Source organism: Lynx rufus, unplaced genomic scaffold (assembly GCF_022079265.1).
Source record: "Lynx rufus isolate CCGP_SWC_20201006 ecotype Redwood Valley unplaced genomic scaffold, mLynRuf1.p SCAF_11, whole genome shotgun sequence".
Taxonomy (NCBI): Eukaryota; Metazoa; Chordata; class Mammalia; order Carnivora; family Felidae; genus Lynx; species Lynx rufus.
Genome location: NW_025814825.1, coordinates 10,500,651 through 10,517,983, shown reverse-complemented (window position 1 = coordinate 10,517,983; position 17,333 = coordinate 10,500,651). Strand labels below are relative to the sequence as shown.

At 35.0% G+C, this 17,333-nt stretch overlaps 1 protein-coding gene and 1 pseudogene across 5 annotated transcripts in view; both read left to right on the top strand.

The window, feature by feature from the left end:
• Positions 1-17,333, top strand: part of HERC4 (HECT and RLD domain containing E3 ubiquitin protein ligase 4) — a 140,330-nt gene that overhangs the window by 77,560 nt on the left and 45,437 nt on the right. For all 5 annotated transcript variants that reach the window (XM_047072846.1, XM_047072847.1, XM_047072849.1 and 2 more), the window contains 6 exons: positions 3,306-3,382; positions 3,713-3,837; positions 5,269-5,328; positions 5,465-5,576; positions 6,054-6,243; positions 7,728-7,900. In XM_047072846.1, the coding sequence (XP_046928802.1) occupies positions 3,306-3,382; positions 3,713-3,837; positions 5,269-5,328; positions 5,465-5,576; positions 6,054-6,243; positions 7,728-7,900 (737 nt within the window). The remainder of the gene's footprint in view (positions 1-3,305; positions 3,383-3,712; positions 3,838-5,268; positions 5,329-5,464; positions 5,577-6,053; positions 6,244-7,727; positions 7,901-17,333) is intronic.
• LOC124507373 (uncharacterized) lies at positions 4,447-4,568 on the top strand (annotated as a pseudogene).

Here is a 17,333-nt window from a genome sequence, read left to right as displayed (position 1 = left end):
TCAAATCCCACGTTGGGTGTAGAGATTACTTGACAAAACACATGAACATGGGGAAGGCTTTCTCAGCATATGACAGTGAAAGTCTTCATAAAGGATGAGATTTAAATACATTTGATTAAATGGAAAAAGAAATCTTCTATGAGTCAAAATTAAATAAGAAAAATGGCTGTAGCAAATACACCCTAAGATTAATTAACCTGAATATCCAAAGTTCAGGTTTGGTACCAAAGTTCAGTAAGGTACCTAATAAATAAATAAGACAAACATTAATAAGAATAAATAGGGGCACCTGGGTGGCTCATTTGGCTAAGCGTCCGACTGTTGATTTCAACTCAAGTTATGATCTCACATTTTGTGAGATTGAGCCCCACTTGGGGCTCTGCACTGACAGCACGGAGCATGCTTGGGATTCTCTCTTTTCCTGCCTGCCCCTCCCCCGCTTGCATGTGTGCATGTTCTCTCTCTCTCTCTCTCTCTCTCTCTCTCTCTCTCTCAAAAATGAACATTAACAAACAAAAAAAGATGCTTAATAAAGGGAATAAAAATTCCCAAAGAGGAAATTTGTGTTACTAAAAACCCATGCAAAAATTATTACCCTCTTTAGTATTGAAGAAATGCATATTCAAAAAGCAAGAGAAGAGTAAGTAAATGGAAAAGATCAAGAGTTGGTATTTTCCTATTTCAGTGTAACAAACTATGTATAGATGGGAGGAAGCTAATGGGCCAGCTACAAGATGAGGAAGTAATGTTAGCATATCATTATTTTTCAACCCACAGTGAATAGTCTTAGCACTGAGCGTCGGTAGTTCCTAACATTGCAAAAAGGAATCCAGCCATACATTATGTGCTTCCTGATGGATGAATGATTCCCAGTATCACCTTCTAGTAGTTTTGTTTGTTGAAACAAACAAACTTATTTAATTAAAGCCTCTCTAGATCTAACTACCAATTTACAGGAAGTACAAAAGACCAAGAAAAATGTGAAGAGAAACTTTGGGGATACCATCAGCAAAATTCAGTCTTCAAGAAGCTGTATAACACAAATGACTAGGTTTTATAAATTTTTTGGAGTAGTAATTAAAAGGAAATTAAGAAAAATAATTTTTGGCATCTTCCTCATACCCCCCAGAAACCCATTCATGTACTATACTTCTTGATTATTTATAGAGAGCAAAATCACATTTTGGGGATAAATGAATAACATCTTGCTAATAAACCTTTTGAGAAAGCGAAGGATTTCATGTAGATTTATTAAAATGATATAGAGAAAAGATTTTATGTTGAATCACTGATTTATTTACTATTTTAGATTTACCCTTTTAATCTATTTTTAAAAGTTGTTTTGACCTTAGAGCATTCTTGGTACTTTTGGAAAATTTAGTCATATTGATGTTCTGAACTCTGAACTTCTTACTATTAGTATGTTCTAAGCTAGATAAATATTACTTTATATTATTCATGTTAACAAATATCTAGCGAGTTCTTTTGCAAATAAAACATTATGCTTGGTAGTAGGGAATAAGGAAATTAAGATGTGGTTCCTTCCTTAAGCATTTTTAATTCTGTAGCAGCCACGGTCAAAATAATACAAAATGAAGAATTAGTCATCTAAGGGGTGGTGGGGGTCAGCAGGATGACAGAAATATATTATATTTGGAAATAATTAGCCTTAAGTTAACAGTACTGAGCTTTGGTGTTTTGGTATGTAATACCCTAAGTACTATCCCAGCAATACTTTTTTTCCCCCGGTAGTACTTTTGATAATACTCTTTCCATTTTGAGAAGCAAAAGAGAAAAAAGGAAGGAACTTTGAATGTCTTTTTTTTTTTTTTTTTAAGTTTATTTTTGAGAGAGATAGAGAGAATGTGTGCCAGCAAGCAGGGCAGGGACAGAGAGATTGGCAGACAGAGGATCTGAAGCAGGCTCCACACTGACAGCAGAGAGCCCAGTGTGGGCCTCGAACTCAGGAACTGTGAGATCATGACCTGAGCTGAAGGCAGACGCTTAACCGACTAAGCCACCCAGGCGCCCCTGAATATCTTTTTTTTTTTTTTTTAAATAGGCTTCACACCCAATGTGGGGTTTGAATTCACAACCTTGAGATTAAGAGTCATGTGCTCTACTGACTGAGCCAGTGAGGCACCTTCCCCCACCCCCCACCCCTTTTAATCTCTTTTTGAAAAAGAACTTTATTGTCTTCACTTCTAAATTTGCTTATTAATTTTTAATTTTTTTTGACTGGATTTGGGTTTATTGACAAACAGTTGCCAATGAAGAGCTGTGTCAGCTTACTTTTATACAGCTATATTGAGAGAAAATAATTTTGCATTATCAAGTGTTCAAGAAGCTTTTTTTTTTTTTTTTTAATTTTTTTTTTCAACGTTTATTTATTTTTGGGACAGAGAGAGACAGAGCATGAACGGGGGAGGGGCAGAGAGAGAGGGAGACACAGAATCGGAAACAGGCTCCAGGCTCTGAGCCATCAGCCCAGAGCCTGACGCGGGGCTCGAACTCCCGGACCGCGAGATCGTGACCTGGCTGAAGTCAGACGCTTAACCGACTGCGCCACCCAGGCGCCCCAAGAAGCTTTTTAAAAAAAATATAATCGATTGTCAAATTAGCTAATATACATGTGTGTATACAGTGTACTCTTGGCTTTTGGGAATAGATTCTGGTGATTCATCACTTACGTACAACACCCAGTGCCCATCCCAACAAGTGCTCTCCTTAATGCCCATCACCCATTTTCACTGTCCCCCTGATACCCTACCCCCACCAGCCCTCAGTTTGTTCTGGTCTGCCTCCCTGTCTGTAACAAGTTGGGTGTTTTTGCTTTTTGTTGGTTTTTTCCCCCTTCCCTTCCCCTGTGGTCTTCTGTTAAGTTTCTCAAATTCCACGTATGAAGAAGTTTTAATATTTACTTGTTTGTTGACATTCTTTTAAAAAATGAATATTCTTAATTTTAATTTCTTCTGAGCTGTCTTTTATACCTTTCATTCAGTTTTTACATTATCTTCAGTTTAAAGTATATTGGGATAAAAAAGATACAGACTAGATAACACCACTTTTTGTGCAGAAGAAAAACTTACCAACTTCTGAGGTGCTGCTTATGCTTGGAATTGTTCGATGGTCCATCTCATTTCCATAGTAATTATTAAGAATATTTCAAGTCATTTTATATCATTTAATGCTGAATGGTAGGTCTAATTAAATTAGATGATTAAGAGAAAATCCAATAGCATAGTTGATGCTCTGAAAAATGTCATGTAAATCTTGAATTTCTTTGCATTTTATTTTTATTACAGATTCTGAAGAATATTTCTGTGTGAAAAGAATTTTCTCAGGTGGAGATCAAAGCTTTTCACATTACTCTAATCCTCAGGTAACAGTAGTCATAAAAATAATTATGAAGCTAATTATGAAGCTAAATTACTAGTTAGTTAGTAATTATTAATGTTCTTTGTATGTTACAAAGTAATTGCCTTAAATTTTTTTGCCCTCAAGTCTATAAAACTTTTCTGATCCAGTTGGTAAGTATTGTTTCAGGTACTCAGTAGAGATATACTCTGTTAAAAACAACAACAACAACAACAACAAAAAGCAAATGCATAGTGGAAACGTGTCTTGGTTAAGTTATATATTTGTTTCCTCTGACTAAAAATATTTTAAGTTATATATTTGTTTCCTCTGACCAAAAATTTTTTAAATTTAGAACTGTGGGCCACCAGATGACTTTAGATGTCCGGATCCTTCAAAGCAGATCTGGACTGTGAACGAAGCCCTAATTCAAAAATGGCTGAGCTACCCCTCCGGAAGATTTCCTGTGGAGATAGCCAAGTAAGAAAAACATTTTACCGACCCAAGCAAACACAAACATGACCTCTTACCTCCATGGTAGTGCATCCTGTATTTAGAAGTTTTTATTTAAGTATTTCCCAAATGGTTTAGGTACATAAGTTTAAATGTCTAGAATTTCTATAATAATGGATATTTTAAGAGATGTCATTTATATATAAGTTGTAATTCTTTCATGTATGTAATGTTAAATGATAACTTAAAGTACTAAACTTACCCACTTTAGGATTGGGTTTAAAATAATGTTACTTCTAGCATCCTAGGATCACTGTCTTTTAACTTTTGTATTCCATAAAAGATTTGAGTATTACTTCTTTCTTGAATATTTTGCTTATAGATGAACTCGTTTTAGTACTTACAGTTTTTTTGTTTTTTTGCAGGTGGTATTGGGTTTTGGGATATGGGGCTATATCTGATAATCTTTTTTAAATTCTAGATTGTTTTCCCAAATTAAAATTTTTCTTAAAAGCCCAAAGAGTGAACTTCAGAAATATAGCATCCCAGATTAGATTTAATACCATGGGTAATTAAGAAAATTAAATGTGTATGTTTATGTAAAAAAAATTTTTTTTAAAGAACTTTTGTTTTTTTGTCTATGGTCATAACCACCCTGACTGTGCCTGATCTTAATTTGATTTCAGAAGCTAAGTAAGGTTGGGCCTGGTTAGTACTTGGATAGGAGACCTCCTGGGAATACCCGGGTACAGTAGGCCTAAAACAAACAAACAAGCAAACAAACAAAAAAGCAAAATAAGACCATCAGATTTGTTTGAAGAATCAGAGGATGAGATTAGGGTAAACAGTAAACCTTTATTAAGTATTACTTAATTAATCTTTAGTCATTTATAAAACTCTAACTTCTTCTAATTGAGTGTTGGTTAGAGGTGTACTCTGTGGCATTAAATATTAAATTAAATATTGTTATTAATAAAAAAGCAGGGGTGGGGTACACCTGGGTGGTTCAGTCGTTTAAGCATCCGACTTCAGCTCAGGTCATGATCTCATGGCTCGGGAGTTCAAGCCCCATCGGGCTCTGTGCTGACAGCTCAGAGCCTGGAACCTACTTCCAATTCTGTGTCTCCTTCTCTCTCTGCCCCTCTTGCTCGCACTCTGTCTCTCTCAGAAAAAAAGAAAAAAGTGGGGTGCCTCGATGGCTCAGTCAGTTAAGCATCCTACTCTTGATCTTGGCTCAGGTCATGATCTCAACAGTTGGTGAGTTTGAACCGTGCATTGGCCTCTGTGTTGACAGCCTCGTGGAGCCTTCTTGGAATTCTCTCTCTTTCTCTGTCCCTCCCCCAGTCATGCTCACTCTCTTTCTCTCTCAAAATAAATAAAAATAAACATTTTTTTTAAAAAAGAAAAACATGTAGATTTCTCATTTTGTGATTTGTGAATTTTGAACTTTCTTTCTAGTGAAATAGATGGAACATTTTCTTCCTCTGGTTGTTTAAATGGAAGTTTTCTGGCTGTTAGGTAAGTGGTAGTTCTTTGGTATGTGGAATTTTTCAAATTTATTGTATTAAGTAATATATTAAAGAAGTGAAATAACTTTACAGTTTTATTATTTTCCTTCTTTCTCTCTCTTTTATTTTTGTTTTTTCTTTTATAGCAATGATGATCACTATAGAACAGGCACCAAATTTTCAGGAGTTGATATGAATGCTGCTAGGCTTTTATTCCACAAACTTATACAACCTGATCATCCTCAAATATCTCAGCAGGTTTGTTCTTAAAGTATTTTATATTTGTGTTATGTAGCCTGTTGAACTTTATAATCCATGTTACTTTGTATATAGCCTAATTAACTTTACAGTTTCAAATGCTTCATTATGAAGTGTTGTCTGTGATTTTATTATATAGACTAATATAAGAATTAATAGGGTTTTATTTTAAAACATTTACAATTTAGCTATCAAGTATTTGTAAAGCTTTCCAGATGTTTGAGTGGACCTTTAATTACTTAACATTACGCTGTTGGTTAAGTCTTTAGACTTGCACACAAGATTTTTAAAATTTTCTTAGCAGTGCTCTTAGGCATTAATTTTCATTGTGCTTCAAAGTACATTCAGTGATTAATTGTAAGATACATTTTTGTAAGATACCATTTCATGTTTGCTGTATTGTAAGATTTTTCTTCTTCTTTTTGGAAAGTACACTTATTTTAAATAAAAGAGGTTTTACTTTCTGTCAAAATATAGGTGGCAGCTAGTTTGGAAAAGAATCTTATCCCTAAGCTGACTAGCTCCTTACCTGATGTTGAAGCATTGAGGTTTTATCTTACTCTACCAGAATGCCCCCTGATGAGTGATTCCAACAATTTCACAACAATAGCAATTCCCTTTGGTACAGCTCTTGTGAACCTAGAAAAGGCACCACTGAAAGTACTTGGTAAGAATTTTAGTATTTTTTCCTTTTGTAATTTTTTCGCTTTAAATGAAAATCCTCATAAGTTTTTAATTTTTTTGCTGTCTGAAATTTTGCTGTCCTGCTTATTTGACACTTAGTGAAAAATAAACCTATTTTTCCTTTTATTGCTTTTTTTAGTCTTCTGAAAAACTAGTCCACTAGTTTTTAGAGGCAAAGCATGTTAAATATTAAAATTTTAATCAAACACAGCAAAGACAGTATTAGAAAAGATAAAAACTGTTTTCCATACTCCCCTCTCTCATCCCCTCAGTCTTAATTATTAAAGAAGTAAAGGAGGAGGAACAATTAAAACTGAACAAACATGGGTTAGTAAATCCTCTTTGAACTGTTAACTCTTCACCTTACATTTCTCTTACTTGGTAATTTCCCCATGTTTGATTTTATTTCTCTGCATGTAGATGAGATTCTACTGCTCATCTGATCTTATTTTTCTGTCTCTAGACTCTAGTTTTTTGGCCTAAACTTTTCTCACCTTAACTTTTCATATTGTATAGATTTCATCTCTGTTCCTGACCATTAAAGTTTGCTTGCTACATTTAACCCGATACTCTCCTTCCTGATAGTATTTGTCGGTTTGTGAAGCTGAGATATATAGAACTAATAAAATCAATACAAGAGGTTTTAGGCTGAGAGTGAGCAGAGAAAGTAGCAAGCAAGGAGTAGAATCCTGAATTCCGAGAGAATTCCTGAATAAGAGTGAAGTAGGGACTCAAGAGTATTGCTTCCATGTTGTCAAAAGTGTTTGTATTTCTGCTTTATAGGATTATGGTATTTGTAGTTAATAACTGCAAATAGTGAATGTGGGGAAGGACAGACATGTTATACTTTACATTGTTCTCAGTATCTGATTTTCAGGAGTACCTTGCATTTTAAAGGTGGTGCTTCACAGTATTTCAACTTTGTTAAGTTAAAAAATAAAACTTGGAAAGATCCCAAAGTATTGGGATTTTAGAATGTTTAAAAATCAAAATTCTAACAAAGCACTTTTTTTAAAAAAAAGTTTAGTGGGTTTTTTTTTAAGTTTATTTATTTTTTTAGTAATCTCTATACCCAGTGTAGGGCTGGAACTCATGATCCTGAAAGTGTCGCATGCTTTTCTGACTGAGCCAGCCAGCACCCCCCAACCCCACCCAAAGTACTATTTAATAACTGATTTTAATATTAGGTATCGTAATGAGTTTTTAATATAATTTAGGAAGCCAAGAAATAAATTCAGTAACCATTCTTACTTTATTTTTGCTTTTGAGAGCTTTTTAGAACAGTATTCTTTAACTTAAGAGTAGGATGGTATCTCCAAATCCTAGAATAAAATACTGTTATATGAATCTTCCTGAGATTTTCAAAGGGCTAAGAGCCACTGCTTTTAGAAGAAAAGTCCCATATGATTTCTTTGAAAACTGATTTTTTTAAAAATTCATTTTATTTTTGTGTTCACCCTTTAACAGAAAACTGGTGGTCAGTACTTGAGCCTCCACTGTTCCTCAAGATTGTAGAACTTTTTAAGGAAGTTGTGGTACATCTTTTGAAACTCTACAAGATCGGCATTCCCCCTTCTGAAAGAAGAATTTTCAACAGTTTTCTTCATACTGCATTAAAGGTTTTAGAAATATTGCATAGGGTATGTTCAGCAGTTCCTTTTTTTCCCTCTTTTCTCATTGCTACTGACAGATATTTATTTTAACATTGATATTACAAATTTAGGTTAGCCTAAGAGATGTATATTACAGAAATTTAGAAAAGTTACCTAAATGTTTCTTTAATACATACTTTGGAGTCTTACTTGACTTTGTTAGGCATTTGTAGATAGCTTTTTCTGTAGTTGGGCAGAACAATAGCATACTAATGAATTAGAATTCTTCTTACCTTTTCTTGTGAAGAACATAATTTGTTAGTTTAAATATGATTTTTGTTATTTATAGGTGGTTATCATATGAGACTGCATCCTAGTTATGATTATGAACATTTGAACTCAAGTTTTTTGCTATTAGATACTAATGGCTTCAATCAAAGTATTTCCTTTTGAAATAAATGACTAACTTGAAATTGGAACCACCTATAATTCATTAATTTGCTTATTGTTCTTTCCTGCCCTTCTTCCCAATGTAAGAAATAGTACCCTTTACACTTGTAGCAGTTCAAAGTTATATGAAGAAGTAGAGTCTCAGCTGTTTCATTAAAGATGGATTTGAGACATCCCTGACAGCTGGTAGGTATATCTTTGTTACACCATTTGGTATTCTTGAGGAGCTATTTTGGGAGACATGACCTAAGGGGAGAAGCATATTTCTTATCTCTAAAATGACTGAAAAACCCTTAAGAACTTTAATCTTTAGTTTCTTCTTCTTCTGTAGTATTTTCAAACTCTTCTTGCCTCACACTAAGGTAAATGTTAAGGGATAAAAGAGATAGTCCTTCTGTTCTCTGTAAGAAAGAACTTGTGTAGACCATTTGCTTTTCTTCCTTATTCTTTTAGTGAAGTTCTGGGTATTTCGTCAGTTAAACTTCTTGAACTTACTCTTTTCTTTTGTATTTAGTATGTTCATTCAAGATTCCTAGTAAAGTAGTCATGTCTTTTATTATAGTTGAAGAGATAATTGTCATTTCTTTCCATGGGAAAGTCATTCTTACATTTGCCTTTCCCAGAAGAAGGCTTTCTTCTAACATTTTAGGGTTAATTGGATCCTGCAGTAAACTGCTATTAAAGAAGATCCTTTGTCTTCATGGGATAAATATACTTTTTCTGTATGTCTTTTGTCTACAATTTAAGAGATTAATTAGATTTTTCTTTTTCCTATTACTTCAGTGAACCATCCTTTGTCCATCAGCTGAACCCTATTCCCAAATAATTATTCACTGTCTCCAGTCTTTATCTGCTTATCTTTATTGCCTCTTTAAAGAATAATTTTTTTTCCTTAGCTGTGTCTGTTACCACAAGTTAAAGGGAGGGTGGAAGAAGGAGAGGAAATACCACTTTTTTTTTTTTTTTTTGTAAATAAAGACAGAACTTAAGCAAGTAACTTAAGTTCTTTTAAAAAAAAAATTTTTTTTTTTACGTTTATTTTTGAGAGACAGAAACAAAGCACAAGCAGGGGAGGGGCAGAGAGAGAGGGAAACACAGAATCTAAAGCAGGCTCCAGACTCTGAGCTGTCAGCACAGAGCCCGAAGTGGGGCTCGAACCCACTAACCCCAGGATCATGACCTGACCCGAAGTTGGATGCTTAACCAACTGAACCACCCAGGAGGCCCCACAAGTAACTTAAGTTCTTTGCCTAGATCAGAGGCCTCAACTTGTACTGAGGAGGAACACTATAGGGCTCCATCTCCAAAGGCCTTTTTGAATTAAATTTTTTTTAAAGTATGTTTATTTTTGAGAGAGAGAAACAGGGGAGGGCCACGAGAGAGAGGGAGACACAGAATCCAAAACAGGCTTGAGACTCTGAGCTGTCGGCACAGAGTTGGCATGGGGCTCAAACCCACAAACCATGAGATGATGACCTGAGCCGAAGTTGGATGCTTAACCAACTGAGCCACCTAGGTGGCTCCAGAGACCTTTTTGATGGAACCATGCTAGATACTAGGATCTTACATTCTTGCCAGCTAAAAGGGAAGGGAAAATAATTTTAACAGTGGCTAGAATTAGAATCTCCCTTGTATGTTAATTCATGTGAACACTTTACTATATTCTTCATTTAATTTTTTAAACTCTGTATAGTTTATGTTTTGCCCCTTAACCTAAATGTCAAAGATCATAAACCAGTAAGTAGCAGAGTTGAAATACAAATCCAAATCTACTTCCAAAGTCTCTGCTTTCTTTTCTTTATTCTCTCCTCTCCTCTCCTCTCCTCTCCTCTCCTCTCCTCTCCTCTCCTCTCCTCTCCTCTCCCTTCTCTCTTCTCTCTTCTCTCTTCTCTCTTCTCTCTTCTCTCTTCTTTTTTCTTTCTTTCTTTCTTTCTTTCTTTCTTTCTTTCTTTCTTTCTTTCTTTCTTTCTTTCCCTCCCTATTTCTTTCTGTTTTTCTTTCTCTGCTGTTTCTAATGTACTACTCTATCAGCAGGTATAGTAATATATTTGGAAGGGGTTTGTTTTTATTTAAAATTTTTTTTTATGTTTTATTTTTTATATTTGGGAGACAGAGACAGAGCGAGCACAAGCAGAGGAGGGGCAGAGAGATGGAGACAGAATCTGAAGCAGGCTCCAGGCTCCAAGCCATCAGCACAGAGTCTGACACAGGGCTCGAACTCATGAGCAGTGAGATCATGACCTGAGCCAAAGTCAGATGCCCAACTGACTGAGCCACCCAGGCGTCCCTTGCTTTTATTTTATGCCCCTAGATCTAGAGGTTCATACTTCTATAATTGCAGATAGCATTGTGTTATGAAGAGACCATTTTTGCTGCTTCCTATCAGTGTGATTTTGAACAGGTCTTTTGTCTTCATCATAATGCAAATGGAGAATTATCTATAAAATAAGGATTAAAATACTGGCCTGATAGTTTCCCAGGATGAATATACTGTTCAAATTATACAATATATAATGAATTCTGCATTCATAAGGCAATGATTTTGTTATCACTACCAAATTTTGGATGGGAAACAGCTACTTTCAATTTGATTTATTGGGTTATGTGGAAACTGGGTTGTTTGAAGTTATTTGCAGACTCAAAACCAGGGTGGTAATGGTATTAATGTCTTAAGCATCTCTTAGTGGGCATCCTTAGGGCAGTCACTTATCCTTCTTTTACTCCTTACTTTGGAGAAAACTTTCCTTGGTCTTAATCTGCCATAAATAGATCCTTGTGGATATTAACTGTCAGGGATGATTCATTTTCATCTTTAGTGAAACCCAAATTACTTATCAGAAACTTGTTTTTTCAAAGACACCTTCTGTGTGACAACTGTATATTTCTCTGCTCTCTGTTCCATGGTTGCGAATTAGAAGTTTCCTCAAATGGTTGCCTTCTTGACCTACAGTGGACCAGGATTAGGAAGAGAACTGAACTATGTGTTTACTAATCATTTCAGGATATATGGATGACTTGTTCCTCCCTTATGTCATGTCCTTTGAAAAGCTTTTAAGTTAAAAATCATTCCCAGTATTCCAAATGGTATTATAAGAAAGATGGCTTTGGTACCTGCTGTCAGAAGTGCATATATTACCAGATAAATGAGTTTATTGGCAAGTAATTTGGTTATTTAGTAGTTTTTGGGTTTTGACACAGTACATTGTAGAGCTACTGATATGCCTAAAGAGGAGACCAACTTGTTCTCTCTAGCCTAATTGCTACATATCATGCTAATCTTCTAATCAGTGATTTTCAAACTTTTTTTTAATAAGGAACCCTTAAATCAGACAAGGTACACGTATATACTTAACATATACCACCTCTGGACTGAGACTTATAAACCAGAATACTAAACTGTAATGAAAATGTGAAATAAAAATGTTATGATCAAACATATCTAGATTTTATTTTGTATATTTAAGGCAATAATACTGAATGTATAGGTTTTGAACTTCTACCATGTGATTTTTTCTTTTGTATTCATTTCGTGAATATTTACCGAGTGCCTACTGTGTGCTTATCATTGTTTTAGACATTAGGGATGCAATGATAAGGAAAAGATGTGATTTCTGCCCTTGTTTAGATTTTAAATGTAGAACAGTTATATACATACAAGTAAATAAACATTTGTGATACAGCATGGTAAGTGTTAGATTGAGGAAAATTAACGGTGCTATGAGAACACATAAGAGGGCTTGTAATACTGAAGAATTAAGGAAGGTTTCCTGGAGAAAATAATGTCCATCTTATCTACCATACAAATTGTGTGTGTGTGTGTGTGTGTGTGTGTGTGTGTTTCTTTTAACGCTTACTTACTTTGAGAGAGAAAGAAAGAGCGCAAGCAAGGAAGGGACAGAGAAAATCCCAAGCAGACTCCATGCTGTTAGTGTGGAGCCCAGCATGGGGCTTGATCTCCTGAATTATGAGCTCATGACTTGAGCTGAAATCGAGAGTTGGACTCTTAACTGACTGAGCCACCCAGGTGCCCCTGTATCTTTATATGTATTTTTTAACCTGTTGATTTTATATGTAAGTCATTAATATATATGCAGGTCTTTTGGATCAGTCTTCCTTGTTCAGTGTCTACTTTCCCTGTTTTTAAAAACAGTATTAACTGATTTTCTCTTTAGTTGTTAAATCATTGTGACTAATTAACTATCCACCATAATTTCCTCCTAAGTATAAATTTGGCTGAAATTTGTTTCTAAACCAGACCTGGTTTTTGAATTGTTAATTTTTATTCTAACATAGCACTTCTTTTCACAAACATGTATTGCAGGATATACAAACTGCAAACATTGGTTGCTGTTGGTGAAGGAAACTGCAGTTTACCTTTTAAAATACTTGGTTTGAGCCCCACGTCGGGCTCTGTGCTGACAGCTTAGAGCCTGGAGCCTGCTTCAGATTCTGTGTCTCCTTCTCTCTTTGCCCTTCCCCTGCTTGTACTCTGTCTCTTTCCCTCTCTCAAAAATAAACATTAAAAAACATTTGCTTTTAAATGAAATCTAAAATATTTAAAATAAAATAAAAATAAAATATTTAAAATAAAAATTTCAGAGGTCAGTGAGATGTGAATCATTTCGTATGGAACTTGCTAAATTTTAGAGTCCAGCATGATTAAAAGTTGGTGTGTAGCGGCTTCTGGGTGACTTGGTTAAGCATCCGACTTTCGCTCAGGTCAAGATCTCAGGGTTCATGAGTTCAAGCCCTGCATCTGGCTCTCTGTTGTCAGCATGGAGCCAGCTTCAGATCCTCTCTTCCCCCTCTTTCTGCATGCCCCCCATCTTGCTCACCTATACTTTATCTCTCAAAAATAAATATTAAAAAAAGGTTGGTGTGTATATTTATAAACATAAATATTGGAGACGGAAAAGCCAAAGAGATTTTTGTGTAATTATTGTGTATGTTTTCTTTTTTAATAGAAAGAGTTTGGACAAGACTCTAGGGCAAGAGTTTGCACACTTTACCTGTAAAAGACCAGGTAGTATTTTACACTTTGCAAGCCATGTGGTTTCTATGGAAACAGCACTCAAAAAAAAAAACCAAAACAAAAAACCCACAACTCTCAACTTTACTGCAGACAGTGTGTAAACAGATGGGCATGGATGTTTTCCAATAAAACTTTATTTACAAAAATAGTCTGTATGCAGGATTTTGCTGACAGGTTGTAGTTTATTGACCCTGCTCTAGGATGAAGGTTTTGATCTCGATATATAAACTAGGTATCTTAGTTTTGTTTGAAAGCCAGTAATAGCAGTTTTACTCTGGTCAGTTCTTCCTAAATGTGTATCCTGACCACTGATATAAATTAATCAAACAGTGGGGAAAAAAAGAGCTCATAGTGCTTTGTGTCAGTGTATAGAGGGATTAAAAGTGTCAACTTTGAAAATGAAAGCGGTGTGATTAACATGCGCTTCTTAAACTGGGTTATTTATTCCCTTAAGAGTGGGCCCCAGGATTAAGCATTGGCTGTATGTGATTGGTTTTATTTATTTAAAAAAAATTTTTTTAGGCTTATTTATTTATTTTTAAGTTATCTCTGCACTCAACATGGGGCTCAAATTTAAAACCCTGAGATCAAGAGTCACATGCTCTTCTGACTGAGCCAGCCAGGTGTCCTTTGATGGCAATTTTACATGTTCATAAAAAGAAAAAAATGTGTATATATGTTCTAAATATAGTAGCATTCTAACTATGTGTTGTATACTTTTATGCAAATACTCATATATATATGAACATATATCAAGGAACAAAAATTAGATGGCCATATAGTGAGTTAAGATTTCTGGCTCTGTTAGCTGTGTGACCTTAGTTAAGTTTCTTGAACTCTAGGGGCGCCTGGGTGGCGCAGTCGGTTAAGCGTCCGACTTCGGCCAGGTCACGATCTAGTGGTCCGTGCGTTTGAGCCCCGCGTCGGGCTCTGGGCTGATGGCTCAGAGCCTGGAGCCTGTTTCCGATTCTGTGTCTCCCTCTCTCTCTGCCCCTCCCCCGTTCATGCTCTGTCTCTCTCTGTCCCAAAAAAAATAAATAAACGTTGAAAAAAAAAATTAAAAAAAAAAATAAAAAAAAAGTTTCTTGAACTCTACATCTTAGTATATTTGTCCATATGATGGTAACAATGGTATCTATTTCATAGGGTTGATTTAAAGATTAAATGAAATAATGTACATGACATGTACTTAGTAATTGGTCCATAATGATAGTTACTATTATTTCATTAGTGGAACATAACATCTGAGTGAATTTTAAGGTAAAATCTGTATTTCAGTGAAAATGTAAAGTGCCATTAGAAGCATGAACTGTGTGTGTGTGTGTGTGTGTGTGTGTGTGTGTGTGTGTGTGTGTATTACTCATTTTGCCCATTCATTCATCTCATGGTGTAGAGTACCTGTTTGGACATAAGCACCTGTCTGATAGATTTATGCATCTACTAGGTGATTTCATTTGTTCCTTTTCAAATGCTGCTTAGTTTAGTGATTTTTGAAAATTATAAACAATTTTTTTTGTTATTTTTACAGGAAATTTAGCTAGTTTTATTTAGTTTGTATGTTAGATCGAATTTGTTTCTTTCGATGGCTTATTTTCTTCTCCTAAATGTGGCATATTTCTTAGTGGTCTGCACTTTGTCCTTTCTGTTTTACTTTCTACTGTCTCACCTCCTGTCACAGCTTTAGTTGTCTCCTTTAAGGAAAATGTTCTCAATTAATGTGTTTTAGGCAGGCCTTTCTCGTGAGCAACTTGACAGTCTTGCCATCATTTTAAAATTTAAAAAAAGATTTAATACCAAATTTCTCATCCTTCCCAGCTCTCATCCTCTCCCATCAAAACTCATCTTTTCTTGACTCATATGTCTTTGTGTTGCCAGCATTTTTTTTCCAGTTACTCTTGCTTGAAATTTTGAAGTTAGGTCTGACTCTTTTCTGTATCAGCTACCACAGGCTCTGCATTCTTTTATTATCTAGAAATCTTCAGTCTTTAATATCTTGATTTATTTCCCTACTACTAGCCTCTGTACTAACTTTTAGTATAATTCACACTGTCAACAGAATAACTTTCATAAAATATCACTCTGATTCTATCATTTGTTGACTCTCAAAACCCAATTTCCCTATGAAATTTTTTTCCTTTAGCTCATGCTATTCTCCTTATATTTGTCTAGACTTTTCTTCCTCAAGCTTTTCTTTTTGAAATCCTTTTCTTTCACTTTATTCTTCGGTTTTTATTTTGAATATCTTAACATATACAGAAACATTGAAAGATAAATCCCTATTTTTTTTAAAGATACTATATTATTTTTAAGTAGTCTTTGTGCCCAACATGGGGCTCGAACTTACAACTTTGAGATCAAGAGTCATATGCTCTACCAACTGAGCCAGCTACGTGCCCCAAAGTAGATACGTACATGCCTCCCATTCTAGATTTAGTAATTGTTAACATGCTGTCACCTTGGCTTTTACATATATGTATGTATTTTTTTCTTGTCATTTGAAAGTAAATTCTGATACTACCTCAGCATTCCTCTTCTTGGGCATTTTCCTACCTAACAGTAATACTATTATTTTTCTTTTTTTTCCTCTGAGAGAGAGCGTGCGTGTGAGAGTGCACGCATGTGCACGCACAAGTAGGGGAGGGGCGGAAAGAGAGGATCTCAAGCAGGCTCCACACCCAGCATAGAGACCAGACTCGAGGCTCAATCTCACATTTGTGAGATGATGACCTGAACCGAAATCAAGAGTTGGCAGCTTAATCGACTGAGCCACCCAGGTGCCCCTGTAGTTCTGAAGTCTTATACATCTTTTGTTAAATATATTGCTAAATATTTGGTTTTGTTGCTATTGTAAATGAAATTTAGGTGTTTTTTTTTTCCAGTTGCAAAGCTAGTATGGAGAAATTTAGTTGTGTTTTGTGTATTGATCTTGCACCCTGTGACCTTGATAAATTAATTTATCAGTTTCAGTAATTCTCTTTATAGATTCATTTGGATTTTTTTTTTTTTATATATACACAGCATGTTATTTTCTACTCTTATGGACTTGCAGTAAAATGGGCTTTATCTCTTTGAAGAAATCCCCTTGTATTCCTATTTTGCTTAGAGTGTTTTTTATGAAGAGGTGTTGAATTTTGTTAGATGCTTTTCTGTGCATCTGTGGAGATGAACAAACCATTTTTTTCCTGCCTTTTTTTCTGAAATGTACTGAAATGCATTGACACTTGAATGTTACACCAGCCTTGCATTCCTGGGATAAATTCCTCTTGGGCATTATGTATTATACTTTATATATATTATTGGGTTTAATTTGCTAATATTTTATTGAAGGTTTTATGCTTATATAAGGGATATTGATCTGATAATTTTTGTTTTTCATATTGTCACCAACTTTTTTTAAGAAATAATTCCTCTTTCTCTATTTTCTGAGTTAAGATTGATATTATTTCATTTCTTCCCTAAATGTTTGATAGAATTCACCAGTGAAACCGTCTTGGCCTGTAGTATTCTTCTAGGAAATTTAAAATTTCCTATTAAATTTTATAAATACAGTAAAACCTTGGTTTGCGAGCACAGTTTATTCCGGGAACACGCTTATAATCCAAAGTGCTTGCAAATCAAAGCGAATTTAAAGAACCATTGGCTCACTTGTGATCATGTGATGTTCGGTGCCACATACTGCTCGTATTGCAAGATGTCACTCGTTTATCAAGTTAAAATTTATCAGAAATGTTTGCTTGTCTTATGGAGAACCTTTGCAGAACAGATTACTCACAATCCAAAGTTTTACTGTAAGTACAGTGTAATTTATATTTTCTGTTTCTTCTGGAGTCAATTTTGGTAGGTCTGTGTGGTGATATTTATGTCTGTGTCTGTGTGGTGATGCCACCTTTTTCATTCCTGTTAGTGGTAATTTGTCTTCTCCCTTTTCCTCAGAGGCTTATCAACTTAACTGATATTTTCGTAAAACACGTTTGCTTTCTTGATTTTTCTCTAGTGTTT